The sequence below is a fragment of the Aegilops tauschii genome, chromosome 2, assembly GCF_002575655.3.
Source record: "Aegilops tauschii subsp. strangulata cultivar AL8/78 chromosome 2, Aet v6.0, whole genome shotgun sequence".
NCBI lineage: Eukaryota > Viridiplantae > Streptophyta > Magnoliopsida > Poales > Poaceae > Aegilops > Aegilops tauschii.
Genome location: NC_053036.3, coordinates 472,949,518 through 472,965,651, shown reverse-complemented (window position 1 = coordinate 472,965,651; position 16,134 = coordinate 472,949,518). Strand labels below are relative to the sequence as shown.

Here is a 16,134-nt window from a genome sequence, read left to right as displayed (position 1 = left end):
ATGGGAGGATCCTTCACTCCGATTGGCACCGGCGCCGGTTCTGAACGTGAAGTCCAGGGACTCGCTGCCGCCGCCAAACGATATCCCGCTGCCACCGCCACCGCCACCGCCAAACGAGATCACGCCGCCACCGCCACCGCCAAACGAGATCCTGCCGCTACCATTGATGAGGTGAAACCCCACGAACCCTCCGCTGCCTGTACCGGCCTCGGCGACGGAGGCACTCCAGTTCGAGGAACCGGCCTCGTTAGGTGCCGGAGCGCGAGATGGGCGTGTGAGGCCGACGCGCCATCGAGGCAAAGTTGTAGGAGGAGGAAGACGCTCGAAACCTGCCGTGCCGATGGAGAAGGAAGGAGCACCAGAGCGTCCAGTGAGACCAAGAGGAGGAAGACCTCCGGGCGGCGGCGATCTCGGCCGGAAAGCAACCCTAGAAAGCCCACGGAGGCCAAGAGGAGGAGGCCGGCGATCTGCACATTGCTGCGGCGGCGCCATTGGAGAGAGGAGGGAGGAGAGAAGATGCCGTCTGTACGTGTCCCTCCATCGCCGCAGCTAATTATAGAGCGGATCGGCGGGAGCTTTGAACTCCAAAATTTTCATTTTGTATTTGGCAGCAGATCGGCGGGAGATGGAAACCGAGCGGGGGAGAAAGGAATGGCGCGGGAGGAGGAAGGAATGGCGCGGGAGGAGGAAGAAACCCGCTAAAATTTCGCTCAGAAACGGCTCCACCAATGCATGCGCTCTGTTTCAGTTTTTATTGGACGGGAAGGTTACCAAGCGTCATTTTAGCGATTCATTAGGCGCCTTGCCATCAATTTCGCAGCACAATCGACTCCTTAATCCCTGCCTATCAGAAGGCACCTTGGTCCCAGAGCGACGCCATCGGCGCCCTATATACTGTGATGGAGGGAGTACTATATATAAGATAAGTAAATAACAGACGATTTGGAGATCGCAAGCTTGCCTCCTTTTATTCCTTGTTCTCCACATTACAACTTAAAAAAAATGTAGATACTCTCTCTGAGTTATTATTATTACATTGAAGTTGCAGCATCAGATTGTTCCATCATAGCTGCAAGGAGTCTTGGCATTGGGGGTATATCAATCTCTTGTAGACCCTCGAGAACACGGACCACTTCACTCATAGTCGGTCGATCAAACTCATTATCTTGGATGCACCACGATGCAACTTTGCAAACCCTTTCAGCCTCTTCCAAATTGAAGTCACCATGCAATTGTGTATCCACTAAACTTTTCACATCTCCCTCGTGAAGCTTCTTGATGGCTTGCACAGGGAAATATTCGTGATGTTGGTAACTGTTGCTGCTGCTCTCAGTGTTGTGTGATATTGCTGGTGAGGAATTCCTCCTTCCTGATATAATTTCCAGCAGGACCATGCCGAAGCCGTAAACGTCGACTTTTGGTGTGATCGCCACTCCGCTAAGCCACTCTGGGGCAAGATAACCTACCGTTCCTCTGAATGAAGTGAGAATTCGGCTGAAATCCCTCCCCACAAATGCTGCCAATCCAAAGTCTGCGACTTTAGGAATAAATGATGCATCCACAAGTATGTTCTCTGGCTTAATATCGCAGTGTATGATGCACTCGCGACAACTCTGATGCAAGTAGGACAATCCTCTGGCAATTCCTAGGGATATCTGATATCTGGTGTTCCAGTTTAGCACAACAGCATCAACATTATTGCTCTTCTTAAACAGATGACCATCAAGAGAACCATTTAACATGTGCTCGTACACAAGTAATCTGTGATCACCTTCGCAGCAGAAACCAACCAATTTCACAAGGTTGATATGTTGGATCAGTCCAATTGAACTCACCTCGGCCCTGAACTGCTTCTCCCCTTGACGGGCACCATCAAGCCTTTTCACTGCTACAGTAGTCTTCGAGTCACTTAACATCCCCTTGTATACAGAACCAAAACCTCCACCACCCAGCTTCTCAGAGAAGTTTTTAGTAGCACGAACTAAATCAGTATATCTGAAGGCTATAATCCCACCAACACTGCCTTGATTGTCATAGTGTAATGGAAGGAAACCACACCACTTAAATCTGTTCCTCCAAATCAGTAACAGAAACATGAGCATGAGTAACCCAAAGCCAATAATGCTTGCAGCGGTAACAACTCCAACGTTCGGTTTTCTTTTGTTTTTCCTCAAACTTGGCATGAAATCTTTGGCAGCAAGACGAAGATAAAGAACATCTTTAGAAGTGTATTCAATGCCATCACTAAGAGTTACACTAAGCAACTCCCCGTTCCAGACAGAGCATTTGCTATCATTATAGGAATAGGCAGTGCAGGAGCAGGAACCGAGACAAGTTGCTTCGCATTCGCTCTGAGTGGTAGCAACGGCTATGATTTGTGGACTGTAGGGCAATGTAACTTGAGCAATGGGCTGGAACATGTCTGTTGAACTTGTGATGTTTTTGTCACTAGTGCAATGCAAAGGTGTATTTCTGATGCATCCTCCTGTTCGATCTTGAAACTTCCAATCCTGCGGCGACTTCTGAGAGAAGCTCTCCATGCAGTTACATGATGGATTTGGATTGCCTCTGCAGACCGTAAAAGGTCCACAGGCAGCAGGCGGGTTGCAGGGATCGTCAGGTTGGGCATATATGATTTGCCAAGACTGATTAGCTTGCGACCAATGATTCAGCTTTATCTGACCAGACATGTCTAGTGAGACAAATACAGAAGGCGATGATTCATTGTGTGAAGTGTACATGTAGTACTCCTCTTGGTCGTTATCAACATATACTAGGTTATATAAACCTTTGGTCAGAGAATTCGAATCAAGCAGTGAGTTGAGTACTCGTACAAGATTGAATGATGATGTTGTGGAGGATGCATACTGCCAATACACTACAGATGGGTTGTTGCGGCGACTGAGGACAAGCCCCCTGGTGTCTTCTAATTCAATGCTGTATGAACCGAGCCCCGGATCAATGAGGCTCTTCCTTGAGATGGGTTGGCGAGTGAAACTAGTGACCTTGTTTCGGCCTAACTTAGCACCAGCAAGCACAACATCTGTTGGGTAGTCGAAGCTCTGCCATGCCAGTAGGTCAGATGACCGGCTCTCTTTGAGGACAAGGTTTCCACTGTTCAAGAGAACGGCAGAACTAGTGGCTTTGATGCTGCTGTGTGTCCTATTATTGACAATGTGAGTGGACCAAACAATGGATTCATTGTTGGCGGCATGGTTTACTATGACAAGATTGCCATCTCTTGATATCTTGAGCTGTGTTAGGTTGACACTGGGGTTGGTAATGGGCTGATCCCTATTAGCAATCCATACAGCTGTGAAAACTGGGATCTTATTGAACCATATGCCAAGGTACCACAAGCTGGAGCTGGGAGATGTGGTGTTGTGGGATGACTTACTGATGGTGCTTGCTGGATGGAACTGGAAGAAGCCAAGCGCGAACTTGCCATTTCTCGAGACAAGCTTGTCACCGAAGACCAGCTCTTGGCCTGCCATGAGAGTGTCATTGCTTGCAGTTGCAGAGGAGGAGCACCAAGGAGTAGTGTGCACGAAGAGAAGCCAGAGTGATAATATGTAGAGGGGAGGCATGGAGAAGAATGTGAATGTGCTCTGCTCTGCTATTCAGAGAAGGCAGAAGAGAATGTGTATATATAGACAGGATGGGAGAGGCTGAGCCTACAAATGTTCTTAGTTAGGCATGCATGCATGCTCTGCTGACAGAGAAGCCACTACAATCCACTTTGGACCAATTATTCAGATTGGGACAGGCTACTAGCTACGTACCCACTCGGGCTGCAACTTGAAATCGAAGGAAGTATTACCATAAAAAGCAAGTGCTAGATTAGCTTGTCTACAAGGAGGACCTTCAATGAAGCTTCCACCAAGTGGGCTGCATAGAACCACCATGGTCAAGGTCAAGTCAATCATGAGGCTTCCACCAACAGATCCTTCAGTATTTTAGTTATATCTGGCAAGTGCTAACCAACAGACAATTTAAAAATCCAACCTGCAAAATATTTTCTTCAATGAATATTACAAATACAAATTCAATGGATATCAACACAAAAGACCAACAAAAATGCGACGACATTCAAAAATAACAAATGTTGTAAGTTGAGTTGGCAAACTTAAAACACATGGGAGAGCAACTAGAAAAGGAACACAAATTAACCAAAAGGGATGGTGGTAGTACTGTCCATATCCATTTTACTAACCAACCCACAAAGGTAAATATTTTTTTTAGATAATGACAAAGATAAATGTTTGTGTTACAAATGCAAATTCAATGGATATCAACAGTCACCCTGCATTAGTGTGGCCAGAGAGAAAAACAACAAATGTTGTAAACTAAAGTTGGCAACTTAAAACACATAACTGGCGGAAAAACGGTAACTTATAACACATAACATAGATCTAGGGGGAAAGGCACAAACTATACAAAAGCGGCGGCGCTAGTATTGGCAATATCTCTGAACTGAAATTCAACTAATACATATACAAGATATGGAACCATCCCAGGCTCATTGGACCAAGGTCTTGTTTGGCATAGATTCGTCAATTCCTCTCGTTTGGTCTATCACACGCTTACTGAAAGCAGTCAATTCTCTGCATCACACTTGAGTGCTAATCTACAGAACATAAGATGACTGACGGGGGGAAGTCAAGATTAGCGACTACGGCGGCACTAGCTACGTACCCACTTGGCATGGCAACTTGAGATGGGTAGCTGTTCACCCATTCGGTGCTATCTATCTCTCTATATATAATGGAGATATTGTGATACAAACATGTGCTGGTTTAGCTTGCCTACAAGGAGGAGCATCAATGAAGCTTCCACCAAGTGGCTGAATGGAGCCAGCCATGGACAACCACGGTCACAGTCAAGTCGATCATGAGGTTTCCACCAAGCTTACCAGGCAGATCTTTCAATATTCTAGTGCTATATGGCAAGTGGTACCTTACCATACAATTTTTTTAAATCCAACCCCCGAATATTTGCTACAATGAATATATTACAAATGCAAATTCAACAGATATCAATGCAATAGACTAACCAAAACTCCCCAAAAAAAACGCGACCACAGACAGAATTATAACAAAAAGTTGGAAGCTAAAGTTGGCAAACTTAAAACACACAAGAGACAGTGGCTATAGTGCCAACATCAGAGTACCAGACTCACGTCTGCAGGACTGAAATTCAACTTATACTTTGACAAGCTATGGGACCGTGTGTCCCAGGCTCATTGGACCAAGGTCTCTTTCAGTTTCAATATGAGTTCATTGAACTATTTACTCCGTCACTCTCATTTGGTTGATCACGCGCCTATTGTGAAGCCAGTCGATTCTCTGCATCATGCTTGTAAGGGCAATGGTAGTTAATTCTACAGAATGTAAGACAGAAAGCTACTTACTCAGGAACCTAACTGCCAAGCTTTTTCCCTTATAGCATTTCCAAGTTTAGGATAAAGGAAATAATGCATAGCACTCATAGAGTAGAATAGGCTGCCTATTCTACATTGGCAGAATAAGAAAATAGCAACAGACATAATTAGGCACAGTCTGAAAACAATTATTTAATCTACACCTGGCATCTTGCCTAAGCATGCTAATAGTAACTTATCCACGGTAATTAGAAGTTCTGAAGTTACCATCCCGTGTCTATAGAAAAACACCTGAACTATCACCTAGATGTTTTTATTGGGGATGATTCGCTGCAGCTTTTGTTCTAGGCAATTTAGTATGAACACATAAGCATAGTGCAATTCAGTACCTTGAAAATCATGTAGTTCATGCCCACTTCCAGATGCCTATGCTTTCAAAGGAAAACACCTAAACACAGCGCATAAATTCATCAAAGCATTTCCAAACAGTAGAAAGGAAAAAAAATGGCAATCAGAATAGAAACAGTTCTTTGCTGCTTGGTGGAGAATCTATAACAAATTTATGAATGCATATAATAACCTCATAATTAGCCATTGGAGCAAATCATTCTAAAGAAAGAAAGATGCGCGCTTGACAATGAGAGACCCGACATTGTCAGTGGGCTAAAGCAGGGACGGTCTGATTGGTGGCGCTTCTTCTGGTGGTGCCTAGCGCTTAGGAGTGTAGCGTTGTAATTTTTGGGAGTTGCCCTTTGTAGGGCATGTACATAACTTTTTCTACTGACAATGCCTCACGACACAAAACTTTTGCATTTTCATGAAAAAAAACATTTCCAAGTTTAGGATAGAGCAAATAAAGCATAACACCCATAGATAAGAATAGGCTGCCTCTTTTACACTGGTAGAATAACAAAAGGCCTCAGATAAAAAATTGGATATACCAAGCGATTATATGGTATATGCGGTCTCTTCATTAGGTACAGTTTGAAATCAATTATTTAATTTTCTAGAAAAAAATATTTAAACTATAGCTGGCATCTTGCCTAAGCAAGCTATTAGTAACCTGTCCCTGCATTGTAATTAGAAGTTCTGAAGTTACCATCCCAAGTCTGAAAAGAACACCTCAACTTTCACCTAGATGTGTTTACTGAGGATGACTGGCTGCACTTCTGCTCTCGGCAATTTAATATGAGCAGGCAAAAACAGTGCAGTGCAGTGCCTTGAAAAGCCTGTGCTTCATGCTCCTTTCCAGATGCGCAAATACTAAACGCAGCACATATATTCATCAAAACATTTGCAGACATTACAAAAGGAGAAAAAACTGCGGCAATCAGAAGAGAAACAGCTGTTTGTTGCTGATGGGGAATCTTTACCAAATTTGCAAAATTTAGGATGCTTAAAACCAAAGGTGTTGTCCAGTAGGAGGATGTTTCTTCATTGCTTTGTCACCATGGACTGAATGTCACTTGTTATGCTCTCCCTAGCAGGGTTATGAACCTTACTGTCATCTGTGGTTGCTTTCTTCCAGGGGACTGAATGTAATAGCCTCATGACCTTGGAGCAAAATCATTCTACAGAAATAAATAATAGTGCGATCACATTCCTTGTCTTACATAGTATGGTATATGTGAAATAAGAATTATATCATCACTATAATCTCCAAAAAACTCAAAAGGCAATCATATCCTCAAGAGAAGATGGCCATAGCAGAAAGTTTAGCAGACATTATGTGAGTTTATATGTGGCAATAGTCAACATATTACATACCGTCATGTCACCTTTGACCGTCTTCAAACCTGGATTCCTTCATTTGTACCCATATTTTACTTCGCATCCATGCCGCACTGGAGCCTGCCGCAAATTTCGTCGCGCAGGTGTAGGGCCAGGCCACTCGGTTTCGTACCAGAACAACACACCATCAAGTGAGCATGAGGGATGACCAGGCCATGCGTACTCTTGATCAAGAATGGGTTGTGGCATACATGTACATTGACATCTTCCTTCGATTTAAAGATAGGTATCAAACTATCCCATCAACAAAACATACACATATTTCTAGGTCTGCCATATTTTGCTACAATGCTTGATTACATACGGCACTGAATAAGAGATAATTTAATTAGCATACCAGCTTTGCCTTCCTTTATTCCTTCCTCTCAACATTACTAAAACTCTAAAATTTGCTGAAATTAACAGATATTATTAGCATCGACTGCTAGTTATTATTACACTCAAGTTGCAGCACCAGGTTGTGCCGTTATAGCTGCAAGTAGTCTTGGCATCGGGGGCACATCAATCTCCTGTAGACCCTCGAGAACCCGGACGACTTCACCCATCGTCGGCCGATCAAACTCATTATCTTGGATGCACCAACCTGCAACTTTGCAAACCCTTTCAGCCTCTTCCAAATTGAAGTCACCATGCAACCGTGGATCCACCAAACTCTTCACATCTCCCCCATGAAGCTTGCTGATGGCTTGCACCGAGAAATATTCAACACGGTAACTGCCGCTGCTGCTAGTGTTGTATATTTCAGGTGAATTCCTCCTTCCTGATAAGACCTCCAGCAGCACCATGCCAAAGCCATAAACATCAACTTTCGGTGTAATAGCAACTCCGGTAAGCCACTCTGGGGCAAGATAGCCTGCAGTTCCTCTGAATGTAGTTAGAATTCGGCTAAAATCCCTTCCCACAAACGCTGCCAACCCAAAGTCTGCAACTTTAGGAACAAATGATGTGTCCACAAGTATGTTTTCTGGCTTAACATCACAGTGTATGATGCATTCATGGCAACTCTGATGCAAGTAGGACAACCCTCTGGCAACTCCTAAGGTTATCTGATATCTGCTGTTCCAGTTTAGGACAGCAGCATCGGCATTATTGCTCTTCTTAAATAGATGACCGTCAAGAGACCCATTTAATATGTGTTCGTATACAAGTAATCTGTGATCACCTTCGCAGCAGAAACCAATCAATTTGACAAGATTGATATGTTGGATCAGTCCAATTGAGCTCACCTCGGCCCTGAATTTCTTCTCTCCTTGCTGAGCACCATCAAGCTTTTTCACTGCTATAGTAGTCTTCAAGTCACTTAACACTCCCTTGTATACTGAACCAAAACCACCTCCTCCAAGCTTTTCTGAGAAGTTTTTAGTGGCATGAACTAATTCGGTGTATCTGAAGGCTATAATCCCACCAGCACTACCTTGATTGTCGTATAAAGGGGAACCACACCACTTGAATTTGTTCCTCCAAATAAGTAACAACACCATGAGCATTAGTAACCCAAAACCAAAAATGCTTGCAGCAGTGACCACTCCGACGTTTGGTTTTCTTTTGTTTTTTCTCAAACTTGGCAGCAAATCTTTGGCAGCAAGGCGAAGGTAAAGAACATCTTCAGAAGTATTATCAATCCCATCATTCAGATTTACACTAAGCAATTCCCCATGCCAGACAGAGCATCTGCTACTGTTATAGGAATAAGCAGTGCAGGAGCAGGAACTGAGACAAGCTTCTTCGCATTCGCTCTGTGTGTTAGCAAAGTCTATGCTTTGCGGGTTGTAGGGCAATGTAACTTGAGCAATGGAGTGGAACATGTCTGTTGAACTTGTGATGTTTTTGTTGTTACTACTAGTGTTGCAGTGTAACGGTGTACTTCTGATGCATCCTCCTGTTCGATCATTAAACTCCCAATCCAGAGGTGACTTCTGAGAGAAGTTCATCATACAGTCACAGAATGGCTGTGCAATGCCGTTGCAGACTGTGAAAGGTCCACAGGTAGCAGCCGGAGTGCAGGGATCGGCAGGCTGGGTATATATAATTTGCCAAGACTGGTTGGCTTGTGACCAAACATTCAGCTTTATCAGACCAGAGATGTCTAGTGAGACAAATGTGGGAGATGATTCATTCGGTGAAGTGTACGTGTAGTACTCCTCTTGGTTGTTATCAACATATGTTGTGTTAATCAAACCTTTGGTCCGTGGATCCAAATCCAGAATGGAATTGAGTATTGGTATAAGACTCAACGATGATGTTTTGGAGGATGCCCAGTGCCAATACACTACCAAGGGGTTGCGGCGCTTGAGGACGATCCCCTTGGTTTCTTCTAGTTCAATGCTGTATGAGCCAAGACCCGGATCAATGAGGCTCTTCTTTGAGATGCTCTGATGAATCAAGCCGGTGACCTTGTTCCGGCCAAACTTGGAACCAGGAAGAAAAATATCTGTTGGGTAATCAAAGCTCTGCCACAACGGTAGGTCAGATGATGATGGGCTCTCTGTGACTGTAAGGGCAAGGTTTCCACTGTTCAAGAGAACGGCAGCACCAATAGCCAACCCTGTCCGAGACGCCGCGCGGCGCGGGAGAGCGGAGCAGATTCCCGCGAACTCTTTTCTTCAGCCTGCACTCGTCCAAAACTGCTAAGTGCTGAGGGCTTTTGCCTTTGTGTGATATGGACCATTGGATCTGTTTTGGATGGAGATGAAGAGCCTAAAGTTGCAACGTGACTTCACCAAGCGAAGTCACTGGATCTCAGTCCTAACATGGAAGAGGACATGAGTGTGAACAAGCATGGAGGCAGGGGAAGTCAAGATTGGTGACTACTGACTAGGACAGCACTAGCTACGTATACCCACTTGGGCTGCCACTTGAGCTGGGTAGCTGCATACCCACTTGGACTTGGGGCTATCATCTCTGTATACAATACAAGGAGCAAGGCGCTGGCAGTATTGCCATGAAAACCGTGTGCTGCCCCGCATGAGGCACACCAAGGTTGACTTCCAATGAAGCATCCACTACAGTGATCGACTGGAGCCACTTCAGAGTGCTCACTGGATTCACCCCTTCATGACTGAAATGAAATCCAACTTCCCTCATAGTGCAGAAGGTCAGAAAGCGACTCAGAAACCTAACTGCAGGCAAGCTTTTCGTCTGTAGCATTTCCAAGTTCAGGGGAAAGGAAATGAAGCATACATCGATATATATCTAAAAGAATAGGCTGCCTCCTCTTGTATATTGGCAGAATAGGAAGAATGGAAACACATGAAGCAGCAAATAATAAACAAAATCTATCCTTTTTTCAGATAGAGAAGAAATAACAATCGACAGTCTGATGTAGAACAGGATGGTATGTAAGAGCCTGGGTAGTTTAACTTTCTTTGTAGAGGAAGAGAATCAGAAGAGAAAGCTCACCAGCAGCAGCCATTGTTCAGCTTGTAGATCCGAATCAGGGAGGCCGCCGCCGCCGTGAACTACCGGAATGAAAGTAAATGGAGCCCGCGTGACGGAGACTCGGCAGCTCGCCGGCCTCTCCATTGTTCCGCCGCCAGCCAAGCCTGAATGTCACCGCCTGCCGTGGTGTGGCCCGTCCCCCACCTCCACGCCTCCACTACCGACGGTTGCCACCCCCGCCCCCGCCCCCCGCGTGATTCGCAGCGTCGGCGCCGCCGGCCACCGGCAGAAGGTGATGTGAGGGTGAGGTCCGGCGGCCGTCAGAGGGAGAGCGGCGGCAGACTGAGTCCCACGGTGATAAATGATTTTTACCGATTGGTTCACAGCCGTCGGATGGATGAAACTCATGTAAATGATGTGTAATACACCACTCCATTGTTTTTTCGGACTCCATTGTTTGTCTCCCTTGCTTAAAAAAATATAAGGTTAGGGCATTTTTAAACCCGTGCATCAAAATGTTTGTAAATGTCCAGACAATATGATTCGGACCCGTTGTCTCTGCTTTGGTCGCCGTTGCCACCCACCCAGTTCCCTCTCATTTCTCGTACATCGCCACGATGAAGCCAGAGGTACTGGTGGAGATGTTCACAGTCCCGCCGGACCCGGACCCGGAGGACCCATCGGTGGTGGTCACCCATATTTTTTATTGTATGTTTGACTTTGTCGTTGTTTTCTAAAATCGCCTCAATTTTTCAACCTCTTATTCTTATTGATCCATTTGATGCCCTTTAAGATCCGGTTTGGATAGCAGAAAAGTTCCCTGCCTTTTCTTAAGGAGTAATTCCGAGTTATTAAACCCATAAGAGTCAAGTCTTTGTTAAATCAGACCTTTAACAATTAATCTTAGAGGTGTAAACACTAAAATTAAAACATGCATGAGTATGAGGTCTTACTCTCACAACCCTAGATTTATACTCGGGGTCATCATGATATTAATCTGTGCATTAGAAGACACCTATTAGGATGTGCTTCCGACACGATAATGTGAGGGATGTATCCAAAGTACGTCTTGACCGGCGCGCGACCTGAATCAAGAAATAACTGTCCAACCACAGACACTTACCGTCGCGCGGCGTTAGCTCGGTTATTAAAAATAAAATATTTGGAAAAAAGCATCGGGCATATGGCTAGGAACTGATGATATGACAGCGTTGCATGCATACACTAATGCAGAAAAATATAATTTATGACTTAAATGCGTGACTAACTTATGTTGCATCTATTAACCGGTGGGTTGTATCGGGTTGTATATTTATTAAGAAACAGAGGATAAGTATTCCTTGTTTAAGAATTTGTCCAAGTAACTAGTTAACTTGTCGATTAATTCACGAGTAGTCGATAAACTGATAAATTGACCAATTGATTGATTAAATGACCGATTAACTTGTCAATTGGCCTATTAATCCCCTACTCAGCAGCCAACCGCCCAACTACCAGTTAACGAGTTACTAACTTTTTTACATAATCACATTAATATATGGGCAGGTAAATCATGGATTAACCTACTACAATAATTATGCGATAGTTTTTAATAAACATACATATGTATGAGGAAGGTTCATACGTTATGCATATATTATGAGGCACGCCTTTGTAACCGCTTGTCTTTCTGCCCGTCGATACATGACCACAGTAGCCGCAGATTGGAGAAGGAGGTCATGAAAGAAATACAAAGTCCAGCTCACAGAGTTTAGTAAAGTCTTAACTCCTATACTCCTAGATTCTCGTGATATGGATAGTAAACATCCAGCGATAGGACTGCTCGTTCATGTCTCTTAGCTTCCAACGCTCTCCGAGTCGCAATGACACGACTCAAGGATGAATCCTGACACATGATGATGTCGCCGTGGGTGACCTGACCTAGGTGCTTGTTGCTGGCCTCGCCTCCCTCTCCACTTCAAGTCGCCGAAGCGGCTTCTCTGATGTGAGTCACCGGTGAGCACAAAAGGACCCGAATGGGAAGAGTTGAAGCACTGCCATGAGAGAGATGTGGAGTGGTGAAGGAAAGGCGAGGAGGGCGCCACCTTGATCAGGGAGATGAGAGAGAGAGAGAGAGAGAGAGAGAGAGAGAGAGAGAGAGAGAGAGAGAGAGAGAGAGAGAGAGAGAGATGTCAGAATTTTTCAGATAATGCAAGATAAGTGCAGAGTGGCTGGAAATATCCAATGTTGACCGCAAACAATTTACCTCAACCAAATCAAAGAAATCGATGTACAACAAATCAGGAGCAAAAACAGTTGTCAAGCGCTCGTTAATCCCATGACACCCCCCAAAAAATGGAGGAAATCTGAATGCTACACAATTTAGTTTTGTATTATATTATATATTGTTTGTATTATATGGGCTATATAAGCAGGACGAGAATTCAAGGCCCACATCCTCAACTTCAATGACAAGAATCCGATGATGCCCTATGTGCCCTTAGACATTTACGTTTGGGATGTAGGAAACGAGAAGCCCATGGTTATAACTTTACCGTTTTTCTTGACTTCTGATGACCGTCAGAGTTATATCACCGAGGGAATCCTTCAGTCTCACCTTTGGCACGAGGTTAGTGGGCTAGCTCAGTACTGTAGTAGCCAAGAGCGATTTTTTGAAGCTTTTAAAGGACTGGTTCGGTCCAGTTTTAGAAGGTTTGTGTTTCTTTCATTGGCACGAGGTTTGTGTTTTTCTTATCAGTTTTCATCGGCTTTCTTTCTTTCTTTCTTTCTTATATCGTTGTTCTTCAGGGTTCTTCAAATTTTTAGTTTTTTTTTCAAATACATGTCCAATATTTTCAATATATGATCTACATTTTTTCATACCCGTGGAACATCTTTTTGATACACATTCAACATTTCTCAAATGCATGATGAACATCTTAACTAATACATATTTGATTTTTGTTTGAAATAAATGCAAAAAAATCAAATATGCATCGAACATTTTTTGAATGGTATGAAACATTTTTTAAAGTAGGTGAACTTTTTTAACATTGTATAAACATTTTTGAAGACCACGAACATATTATTGGGATGCACGAACTTTTTTTTTCAAAAATATTTTGTTGAATGGTAAAAAGCATTTTTTAACCACTTGAACATTTTTTTACATTGTATCAATGTTTTCTTTGCAAATGTGACAAACATATTTTTGAAACGCGTGAACATTTTTTAAAAATGGCAACATTTTTTTAATCACGCAAACATTTTAAACACGTGAACCTTTTTTTAATGGTATAAAAACAGTTTCACCCGCAAAAAAATTAAGTTTCACGAACATTTTAAACACTGCATCAACATTTTTAACGCGTATGAACGTTTTTAAAAATTTAAGATAATATTTTTGAAGTATTTACACGTAGAACATTTCGAAATATAAACAGAGCTTGATGTGCGCGCTTATAGGCCTGACCCATTTACAAGTAGCAGCAGATGCGACGGTACATACCTTTCCGCCAAAGGCGAGACAAAGCCGCCCCCGCTCGACGACGACCGGAGTGCTTTACTCAAGCCCTCGAGATGCCATGAGAAACCTCGGGACACGACGATTCCGTGGGTAGGTGCGCCGCCCAGCGACACGTTACGGCCGAGCAGGGCCGCAGCACCATGCACGCGCCCACGTCGTGCCGTCGCCGCCACGTACCACGGGCTCTGAGCCGCTTTATATGGCTGCGCGGCCTCGGCGCCACTCCCCCCACACACTGTTAACCTCGGTAGCAGAGGCATCACTCCACAGCTTGCCTGCAAGCCATCTTCTCCACGATTCCGCTCACGGTTCATCGGTTGCCACCCGATTCTGGTGCGCCGTCGCAGGGCGGCGAAGATGGCCACCAAGGGGCGCAAGGTCGTCGAGGTCCGTGACGCGAGCAGGACGGACGGGAAGGGCGACGCCGCGGACGTCCACGTCGTCCGCGAGGGGAAGAGCGACCACGACACCGCCGGCGGCGTCGGCCACCGCGGCGCGAGCAGGACGGACGGGCATGGCGACGCGGGCGGCAAGGTCGGGGACTTCCGCGGCATCGACGGGAAGGACTCCCTGAAGATCGTCGCGATGCAGGCGCCGGTCACCGTGGAGCGCCCCGTCCGCGGCGACCTCGAGGAGCACGTCCCCAAGCCCTGTGAGCAACGCATACATACGTCTGCCCTTTCGGTTTTTGACTGACATGTTATGATGTTAATAACTGGGCCGAGCAGATTTGGCGAGGGCTTTGGCGGCTCCGGACATGTACCACCCGGAGGGGACGACGGATGATCACCAGCACCACAACATGAGCGTGCTGCAGCAGCACGTCGCCTTCTTCGACCGCGACAACAACGGCATCATCTATCCCTGGGAGACTTACGATGGTACGTACGTGTGCTGCACCGCGCTTCGTCTTGATTTGTGATTTCAGTTCGGCCAGCGCAGAAGACATTTTTAAGGTCTTCTCTTTTGTCCATGTACGATTGATGTAGGATGCCGTGCGGTTGGGTTCAACGTGTTCATGTCCGCCTTCATCGCGTTTCTGGTGAACCTGGTCATGAGCTATCCCACCCTGCCCGTGAGTGAGCTATCAAAGAACTTGAGAAATCACACCGTGTTTCATTCAGTCTTTGTATGTATTGACTGCGTTTTTGTGGCTGTGCAGGGTTGGCTGCCGAACCCTCTCTTCCCGATCTACGTGCACAACATCCACAAGAGCAAGCACGGGAGTGATTCGGGGACCTATGACAAAGAGGGCCGGTATGTTGTACTAGTAGTAGTTACTGTTAATTATGCACTGACGGGCTGGCGGCGAATGTGAAATGTTTGTGGTGTTGTGCAGGTTCATGCCGGTGAATTTCGAGAACATCTTCAGCAAGTACGCCCGCACGTACCCGGACAGGCTCAGCTACAGGGAGCTGTGGCGGATGACCGAGGGGTGCCGGGAGGTGTTCGATTTCTTCGGCTGGTAACTGGCTAATTTACTCGACGATCAGCATGAATGAACCTTCAGTTTCAGTTGCTGCATGCTGCGGCTATGTTGTTGTATAGCTAACTGGTGTGAGATGGGATGGATGGATGGACGGATGCAGGGTGGCGATGAAGCTGGAGTGGTCGTTCCTGTACGTGCTGGCTCGGGACGACGAAGGGTACCTGTCGAGGGAGGCCATCCGGCGCATGTACGACGGCAGCCTCTTCGAGTACATGGAGAGGCAGCGCATGGAGCACGTCAAGATGTCCTAGATCACAGTCGACGGTGAAACTCGCATGGTCGGAGCTGCACCCACCTGTGATGCTTTCCGTGTCCGTGTGTGTGATGTACAGCAGGCCACAGATCCATGCGGTGTGCCGCTGGTGTGGCGAAATGAAAACATAAATAACGTGATATATGCCATGGTTTGTATGTTTAGCCCCGTCCGGTCTCCCGTCCTTCCATGGTTTGTGTGTTTAGCCTCTTCCACCGGCCGGAGCGTCGATTCATTGCAGATAGATAAGGCCGAGGATCAGGATGGCAAGGGCGGTCGCTCTGGTGTACTAGGTCGTGCGTTGGAGGATCCGGATTAGTCGGTGCGCGGCAGGTGGA

General features: G+C 45.5%; 3 protein-coding genes across 4 annotated transcripts; 1 reads left to right on the top strand and 2 right to left on the bottom strand.

The window, feature by feature from the left end:
- Positions 1-929: 929 nt before the first annotated feature.
- Positions 930-10,942, bottom strand: LOC109742161 (G-type lectin S-receptor-like serine/threonine-protein kinase At2g19130). Of its 2 annotated transcripts, XM_040399443.3 has the most exons (3): positions 10,571-10,942; positions 5,770-5,828; positions 930-4,005 (listed from the first exon to the last, which is right to left on the bottom strand). In XM_040399443.3, the coding sequence occupies exon 3, from the start codon at positions 3,585-3,587 to the stop codon at positions 1,032-1,034; it is 2,556 nt and encodes an 851-aa protein (XP_040255377.1). In that variant the 5' UTR covers positions 3,588-4,005; positions 5,770-5,828; positions 10,571-10,942; the 3' UTR covers positions 930-1,031. The 2 variants fall into 2 exon arrangements, 1 of the variants encoding a protein (XP_040255377.1); XR_012203095.1 differs by lacking the exons at positions 930-4,005; positions 5,770-5,828 and adding an exon at positions 6,642-6,951.
- LOC109742175 (G-type lectin S-receptor-like serine/threonine-protein kinase At2g19130) lies at positions 7,387-10,564 on the bottom strand. The gene has a single exon (XM_045233556.2). It carries the CDS (start codon positions 9,103-9,105, stop codon positions 7,612-7,614), a length of 1,494 nt encoding a protein of 497 aa, XP_045089491.2. The 5' UTR covers positions 9,106-10,564; the 3' UTR covers positions 7,387-7,611.
- Positions 10,943-14,275: 3,333 nt separating the features above from the next.
- Positions 14,276-15,964, top strand: LOC109742179 (peroxygenase). The gene is made up of 6 exons (XM_020301266.4): positions 14,276-14,706; positions 14,783-14,935; positions 15,044-15,129; positions 15,217-15,311; positions 15,394-15,519; positions 15,644-15,964. Exons 1-6 carry the CDS (start codon positions 14,412-14,414, stop codon positions 15,792-15,794), a joined length of 906 nt encoding a protein of 301 aa, XP_020156855.1. The 5' UTR covers positions 14,276-14,411; the 3' UTR covers positions 15,795-15,964.
- Positions 15,965-16,134: the final 170 nt, after the last annotated feature.

What these genes read in the sequence shown, in the direction of transcription:
- LOC109742161 (XM_040399443.3), bottom strand. Translation starts at nt 3,587, where the DNA reads ATGCCTCCCCTCTACATATTATCACTCTGGCTTCTCTTCGTGCACACT.
- LOC109742175 (XM_045233556.2), bottom strand. Translation starts at nt 9,105, where the DNA reads ATGATGAACTTCTCTCAGAAGTCACCTCTGGATTGGGAGTTTAATGAT.
- LOC109742179 (XM_020301266.4), top strand. Translation starts at nt 14,412, where the DNA reads ATGGCCACCAAGGGGCGCAAGGTCGTCGAGGTCCGTGACGCGAGCAGG. An exon ending in TGAGCTATCCCACCCTGCCC is followed by an intron (nt 15,130 to 15,216) that starts GTGAGTGAGCTA and finishes GTGGCTGTGCAG; the next exon opens with GGTTGGCTGCCGAACCCTCT. An exon ending in ACCTATGACAAAGAGGGCCG is followed by an intron (nt 15,312 to 15,393) that starts GTATGTTGTACT and finishes GGTGTTGTGCAG; the next exon opens with GTTCATGCCGGTGAATTTCG.